The sequence below is a fragment of the Blennius ocellaris genome, assembly GCF_963422515.1.
Source record: "Blennius ocellaris genome assembly, chromosome: 12".
NCBI classification, from domain to species: Eukaryota; Metazoa; Chordata; class Actinopteri; order Blenniiformes; family Blenniidae; genus Blennius; species Blennius ocellaris.
In genome coordinates this window covers 29,546,269-29,554,130 of record NC_137661.1, presented here as the reverse complement: position 1 = coordinate 29,554,130, position 7,862 = coordinate 29,546,269, and the positions used below count along the sequence as shown (strand labels likewise).

The 7,862-nt window shown below is 40.8% G+C and overlaps 1 protein-coding gene across 3 annotated transcripts in view; it reads left to right on the top strand.

The window, feature by feature from the left end:
• Positions 1 to 2,303: 2,303 nt before the first annotated feature.
• Positions 2,304 to 7,862, top strand: part of kdr (kinase insert domain receptor (a type III receptor tyrosine kinase)) — a 21,730-nt gene continuing 16,171 nt past the window's right edge. Inside the window, exons 1-5 of one of the 3 annotated variants that reach the window (XM_080506237.1) lie at positions 2,304 to 2,550; positions 4,095 to 4,130; positions 4,214 to 4,416; positions 4,714 to 4,835; positions 5,747 to 5,915. In XM_080506237.1, coding sequence (XP_080362363.1) covers positions 4,096 to 4,130; positions 4,214 to 4,416; positions 4,714 to 4,835; positions 5,747 to 5,915 — 529 coding nt within the window. In that variant the 5' untranslated portion in view covers positions 2,304 to 2,550; position 4,095. Of the gene's footprint in view, positions 2,551 to 4,036; positions 4,131 to 4,213; positions 4,417 to 4,713; positions 4,836 to 5,746; positions 5,916 to 7,862 lie in introns of all 3 variants that reach the window. The other 2 variants (XM_080506236.1, XM_080506235.1) reach the window with 2 other exon arrangements.

Genomic DNA, 7,862 nt, shown 5'->3' with positions numbered 1-7,862 from the left:
TCACTACGCCGCCTGTGACGCGCCTACAGCACCGCCATCTTGAGACGGTCTCCGGCTGCTGCTCAATATAAAGATCCCAGGCTAAAACATCCACTATAACAGTCGTAGCTCGCTTGCTAGTCCACGTAGTAACACAAGTAATACCTCGTTTTAAAGAGGCTTAGGGTTAGGGTTAGCTCTATCCCGTGGGAATCTCATGGAAAAATTACTGGGAGGGATAGAGCTTCACACAATGGAAAACTGCTTCTACATTATACTTTGTATCAGGCACAACTGACAGGACAGCTCTGTAGAGGCGCAGCATCTCGAGAACTCCCTGCTCCATGATGGCGGATTAAATGATCTCATTCTCTCATATTATTAACTTCAGGGAGCGACTTACTATATCGTTCCCACGTATTTTTTCCTCTATAGCCACTTCGGGGCTCTGTGTCGGCTGTAGATTTCAGAAAGCCAGTTCAACCTCTCTTCCGCCAGAGAGGTACTCCATTGATAACTCCAGATATATCTCCAGATATAACTCCAGAGGTAACTCCATTGATAACTCCAGATATAACTCCAGATGTAACTCCAGATATAACTCCAGAGGTAACTCCAGAGGTAACTCTAGATATAACTCCAGAGGTAGCTCCAGAGATAAGTCTAGAGATAACTGCAGAGATAACTCCAGTGATAACTCTAGAGATAACTCCAGAGGTAACTCCAGAAACAACTCCAGAGATAACTCCAGTGATAACTCTAGAGATAACTCCAGAGGTAACTCCAGAGATAACTCCAGAGGTAACTCCAGAGATAACTCTAGAGATAACTCCAGTGATAACTCTAGAGATAACTCCAGAGGTAACTCCAGAGATAACTCTAGAGATAACTGCAGAGATAACTCTAGAGATAACTCCAGAGGAAACTCCAGAGATAACTCTAGAGATAACTCCAGAGGTAACTCCAGAGGTAACTCCAGAGGTAACTCCAGAGATAACTCCAGTGATAACTCTAGAGATAACTCCAGAGGTAACTCCAGAGATAACTCTAGCGATAACTGCAGAGATAACTCCAGAGATAACTCCAGTGATAACTCCAGAGGTAACTCCAGAGGTAACTCCATAGATAACTCTAGAGATAACTCCAGAGATAACTACAGAGGTAACTCCAGAGATAGCTCTAGAGGTAACTCCAGAGATAACTCCGCCCCCAGCTAATGACGTGTCAGGCCCCCTCTGGTCCAGCAACAACGTGGGGCCAGCTTAGCACCAGTTTAGCCCCCGATAGGTCAGGATTTTGGTGGTGGAAAGAGAAAGAACTGGTGCTCCATCTGGTCCTGGACCAGAACATGAATCTGGTTCTTCCCGGTGGAAAAGCCCTTTAGAAGCTCAGAGCTAATTGGCTGGCGCTGATGGAGGCACTGCTTCACAGAACCATAGCAAGTGGAACAAATACCAGCTTGTTAGCAGCTGGAGCGAACAAGAAGCTAAGAATCCCAATTAATTAGGTGGATTATTTACCAGTTTGAGTTTGAAACTTTTACTTTAGCAGAGAAACCTAAGATAACTCATGGTCAACTGTGGGATGCCATGAACAAAATGTTTTGAGGATATTTTAAATAAGTAATAAGGTTTAGTAAGTTGTTTTACCAGTGGTCAACTGGTTGAGCTACTGTCTTTGAATCAGCAACCTGGTTCAAATTGTATTATTAACTTTTTTTTTCTTTTTAATGTAATTTTTCATTTTTTTATTGGTTATCTCCAAGGCTATATGGTTGTTATAATGTGGCTGAAAGGTGGTGCAGCCACTTTACTTTGGAATTCAGTGCTGTCAGTAGACCTGAAGTAAAGTTTTGCCCGACCAAATGTCTACATCTGGAAACGCCACTGAGTGTTTGGTACACCCGGCCTGTACAGTACTGCTGGTTTGATTCATGGTTGCAACTGAGGTGTTCATGAACGCACCATGAAGCTCCCGTTTCTTCCCACGGCTTTACCGTAATACGCAATGTAAACAGGCATTCCAGTTTAAACCTCGGGTGGCGTTACTCCAGTAACTCCAGTTCAGTACGTCACCTGCCGTCACTGAATATTATTTATCCCTTTGAATCGGTTTAAAATATATGATTTTTTGACTACTTTGAGCTTGATTTGATCATTTAATGACTTTAAAATCAGCTGTGAAAGCATGATCTTTATTGAGAACCTGCCATGAAATTGGTATGATCGTCTACTCCCCCCTCAGGCGGTAGAGCCGGAGCGCCTCTCTTCATCTCCTCCTCCTCCTCCTCCTCATCATCATCCTCCTCCTGAGCGGCAGCGAGGATCGCAGTTACACCGGGAACAGACGCATCCGCTGTATTCATGACTTTTAAACTTGTTTCGTGGTAAAATATGAACAAGCTGATTTTGAGGAATTCGTAACGGAGCATTGGGAGAGTTGTCATCACTGAAGAAACGAGTTTATTGGACTTTGAGAGAAAGTTTGTCCATGTTTTCTGTTGGATGATGGCGCAGGCAGTCTCCGTCTTCCTGCTGCTGCCCTTTATTCTGGGAATCGCCTTTGTGGCAGGTAAGGCGGACTGATCAGTTGGCCTGGTATACGTGTTAAATACAAATGCCGCCAGACACTTCTCACTTTATTTTAGATACATTTCGGGAACCTACACTGTAAATATATATATGTGTGTGTGTGTGTGTGTGTGTGTGTGTGTGTGTGTGTGTGTGTGTGTGTGTGTGTGTGTGTGTGTGTGTGTGTGTGCGTGTGCGTGTATATATATATATATATATATATATATATATATATATATATATATATATATATATATATATATATATATATATATATATATATAATGTGTGAGAAGTTTTATAGTTTTATGTTTACAACTGAAACTGAATACCATTTCGATTGAGTTGGACACATTTATGTTGAATACAAGTCAAAATTAGCCCAACATAGCTTTGATGTGAACACCTTGTATTTTAATTTCAAAGTCCTAAGATTATTATTAACCTAAGAAGATTAAACGGCATGTGTTGTTACTTCCATGGCAAGAATATGAATAAAATGAGTAGATACACATTTATTTTGCTTCCACTTACAACTAAGGGGGACAAAGACTCTTCTACAATCCCTTCTTCTTTGTTGTCAAGATCACTCCTGACAGATGTAGATCTCTATATATGTGTATATATATAAATGTATATCCATGGCTCCCACTCCTTCCTGAGCTGTGGTGTGTTGTTGTCAATGTTATTGATATTGTAAGTTATTTTAATTCTTATTACCTGTGTAATTAATTCCGTTATTAGGATTTGATCAATGCTTCATGCTGTAAAAACTGCTGAAATCCTTGTTTATCTTTCCACTGAAATATTTAAACTGGCTTCAATTTCTTTCTTGAGTTTTCATGGTTCCCTGCAAAGTGAATCATATTTTGTATTTAGTGATTTAGGTTTTCATCTAAACTAAACTAAACTAAACTAAATTAAACTAAACTAAACTAAACTAAACTAAACTAAACTAAACCAAACAAGGTGAATCCAGGAAAATGAGACCAACCTGAATAATGACACACAAAGACATTTTTGTGTGTTTTTGATGAATTGTGATGTTTAATAGTGTCTTGGTCACTTTGGCCATTTACTGTGATACACAATGAGCTTTAGGGCCTCATGGGGAGGCGGAGGGCTGCTGTATCCTCAGAAACAGGAACCCCACCTAGGCCATAGTGTTCTGGGCCTATTGAGCCTGACCCGGCCCATCTTCCCCTGCTTCCTGTTTTGACACAGCTCCAGCATTTGCTTCAACTGTGGAAAAATGTCCCAGAGTAGCATGAGAACCAAGTACAAAACATCATGAATGTTTCCACTTTCCTGCATTGCACATTCAATTTCACGTTTTATACTTATGACCTGATTTGAGTTCCATTTGGTGAATGATGTTGGATATGGCCCTTGGTCTCCTAATGTTGCTAGTATTTGTTAGCGCTGACTTCAGGACTTCTAACTCTTATGGTCCTCTTGCTTTGATGAGCCACTGTTGACTTTCTCAGCAATTGAATTGAGATTCATGCCTGATCCACCGTCGCTGAACATCTATGGCGTCTATAGGATGAACAGATCTGACAACTTTGAACTAACATGCAGGTATGTATAAATGTCCCCTGCAACACTTTATTCAGATGGATCACAAGGTACTAACAAGGAGTCACTGCATTCTTTTGTGGCAGAGGTCGCCAGTATCTGAGGTGGACCACCCCTCCAACAAGCAGTCGTTTCTTCTCCAGTGACTGTAGCGGATCTGGACTCTTCTGCACAACACTGACGATCACCAATGCCACGGTCAACGAAACTGGACAGTATCAGTGCTCCTACAGAGACCTGAAAGTTGAAGATGGCAAGACTTCAGTGGCACTTTACATTTTTGTAAACGGTATAATTCATTTGAACTTTTGATCAAGTCTGTTTTCACATTTCAAGCAGTGTATTGTTCTATCATCTAGTTCTTTGAATCCAAAAATGATTCAAAGGACTTTAAAGAAAAGTAATACATTTTATGATGACCTTTGCTTCAACACAACATCATGACTGCATGTTTTACCGTTTAACAGATAATGGACAAGACTTAAGTCATAATAATGTCAGTTACACTTTTGCTTCTTGCTGAGCAACTCGAGTCCTTGGACTTACTAAACGCTTTGCTGTCTCATTAAATTTGCTTTTATTTCAGACTATAAGGTGCCATTTGTACCATCTGAAAAGGAGTATGAGGTGGTATTCATCCGTGAAGGACAGCGTGTGGTGATCCCGTGCCGAGGCTCAGTAGAAGATCTTAATGTCACTCTCAACACTGTAAGGAGCAATAATGTTAATAATGTTTTATTAATATTGCAAATTGTCTTGGTCCCAGTACATGGCAGCCAGTAGAGTTTTAGATGTATAACAGTTTATTGTATTCCTTTAACAGTCTTTTATGTTTGCTAGTTACAAATACTTTAGATAATATTTTCTAATATTGCAGCAGTATTTTAATAGCCATTTATCACATTAAAAATGTCATATTGCAAATCAATGATGAGGAGTAGAAATGTTTGCAAGTACACCAGCATCACTTCCCAGAATACTTGTAATAAAGCCCATTTTAATTTGACTCCCTCAATCAGAAGTAAAGGGATTTTTAATTGTGGCTTCAATTTTATATCAGAGGTGCTGCTTTACATTGTTCAATCAGCACCTTATGAATTGTTAATAGCCAGTCACGATGTTGTCATTGTTCAAACATTAGATATCTTCCAAACCCACTTCTTAAAAAGTTGATTCAAACTGTAAAAAATAAGAATATAACGTTTTAGCAACTGCAGTTAATTTTAAAAACTATTTATTCAGTTATGTTGGTGTATGAAAATATCCAGTTTGACTGCAATTCAAGTAGATTCTAAGCTTGACCCACTGTTATTTTAATGGTCCTTCAACCGAAGATACCAATCAAAAGCCTACTAGTCTTAGTTGACTCTCTGTTCAGTTGCAACTAGAGTTTAACTTTGTCCACATCAAGATTAGATGTATGTGAGACTTCACACAAAAAGCTACAATGTAGTCCTTTAACTCATTGTCTTTCCTTTTTCTCCTTTATAACTTATTTGAGATCCATTAATGAAAATCATTTACTCTTACTGCTGTGCTTTTTACACACCCAGTTAGGCCAGCTCAATTCTGATATGTGGTATATTTGGACAAATGGAGTAAATGTTTGCCTCTGTCAGAAGTATCCAGTTAAGGAGATTTATCCTGATGGGAAAGAGTCCGTTTGGGACGCCAGGACGGGTTTCACGGTTCCCTCTCACCTGATCAGCTACGCCGGTGTGGTATCCTGCCAGACGCGAATCGGAAATGAGACGTTCAGGTCTCCGCTCTACATCGTGGCTGTTGTTGGTAAGATGGAAAAATACATAGTGGAATAGATGAGTTGTATGAAATATGGAAGCAATTTGTGAATTTATGTCTGCATAATTTCTTTAAAGAAGCTAAGAGAAATTCAGTAATTATGGATAATCAGGCTAAATTGGTAGGAAATTAATACAAATCAATGCCTAACCCACATAAAACATGCAAACACAACATATACAGTATATATTTGTGTGAGTGGTCTTGTATTTCTGTTTATGGGCCCTGAACACGGAAAGTACTGTAGTTGTGTTTCTGCTGTTGCTTCTTTTCTGCCATCATTTGTTCAAATGTCAAAATCATGTATCTGTTGTTGTTCTTTTGCTGCAAAGCTGTTTTATAATCAATTTATTGTAAGAGCTGAAAAGTTGTGATCGGGGCCTACAGAAGTACTGTAGTTGTGGGATCGGACCCAGCCTGGGAAGCCCAGCATGCAGGGCCCACATGTGTTTACATGTTTTGAAGGTTATGATGTGATTTTGGGTTGAGAGTAATATTTGAGTCTGGTTAGGACAAGGCAGTGAGTTGCGATATTTAAAGGCCTAGTGAAATGTAGCACCCTATGATGCAAAAAACGATAGTTCAGGTACTACTTGAAAGGTTTCTCCGACATTGCCCCACCAATGTTGTCGCATAACAAAGTTATTCGAATTTTGAATCTCCGGCCGACGAAATTGGGGGAATCCTTCTTCTTCGTGGCCATTGTGGGCGGAACCTATGCGTAACGTCACGAGTTGGACACGATCTCGATCTGTTGTGTGGCGTCTGTCCACCCTCTCAGCGCCAGACAGGCTGTACCTCCGGAGCAGGAGCTACTTGAGAGCGGCGTACTTCCCAAGACGCGGGGGAGCGCGCAACAGCTGCATGGTCTGATGAGTGGACTGCTGGTCTCAGGCTGCGACCATCAAGTAATACCTGGACTCATCTTCAGTGATTCCACGCAGTCGGAAAAGCGCTTCGACATGCTGGAACCACGCAGCCGGGTCGTTCTGCCAAAAGTCAGGAAGCCTCAAAGCCACGGTGAAAACTGGCAGCTGCTGAGGCTGAGGAGACGAGGACGAATCGCGTCACAGTCTTCTGCTTCCTCAAACATGTTCAAAACGGCGTCACCAGTGTGGCAGAACGACCCAATCTGTGTCTTCTTCATCCATAACTGGATTTGAAATGCCCGATGATGAAATATCATTAAATTCAGCCCTCTTTGTCGTCAAAACTCCGATCCGCCGAACTTGGGCACAGCGTGTCTCCAACTCGTGACGTCACACACGTCTCGTCTGCTCTTCCGGTCTGGTCAGAAGCGGTTCACCGAGCAGCAAAACTGGCGCTGTTTATCGGCTATTTTCTCACAGATTGCCGTGTCTTCACATTTGATCCTTGGGCCAGTTCACATAACATTGTCTCTTGAAGCGATAGCCAGAGTGTTTTGGAGGTCGAATTTTCATTTCTCTAGGCCTTTAAGGTTAGGGGCTAGCTCGTGATGGCAGTGCGTTGGTAGAAAGGCTCTGAAGAGCACCACAAGTCTATCTTTCCCTGCCTGCATTCATCATCCGGTCCAAAGGTTTGAGCTTACTGGACTCCACAATGTTCTTCCTTTTTTCAGAGTGAAGATTATGATTAGAAATGTGAAGCCTGTTTTAATCAAATCTTGTGTACATGAGCCTCATAGATTTAACGTTTTTGCAGATGATCATCTTCAAAAAACAAAACTGTATTCAAATAGGGTTTTCTGTACATTTGGTCATGTTTACATGAGAACGATCTGTGAGTGATCAAATACAAAGCTCAGGCCCAAGAAGCATGACATGTTTTGTGATACTTTGGACTTGGATGTGTTGATGGATGAAGTTTTCTAGTTATCTGAGCAAATAAATCTGAATTTGGCAAAAAACTAAAATAAATATCAAAGTCTAAACTGTGACAAGTAGAAATTAATAA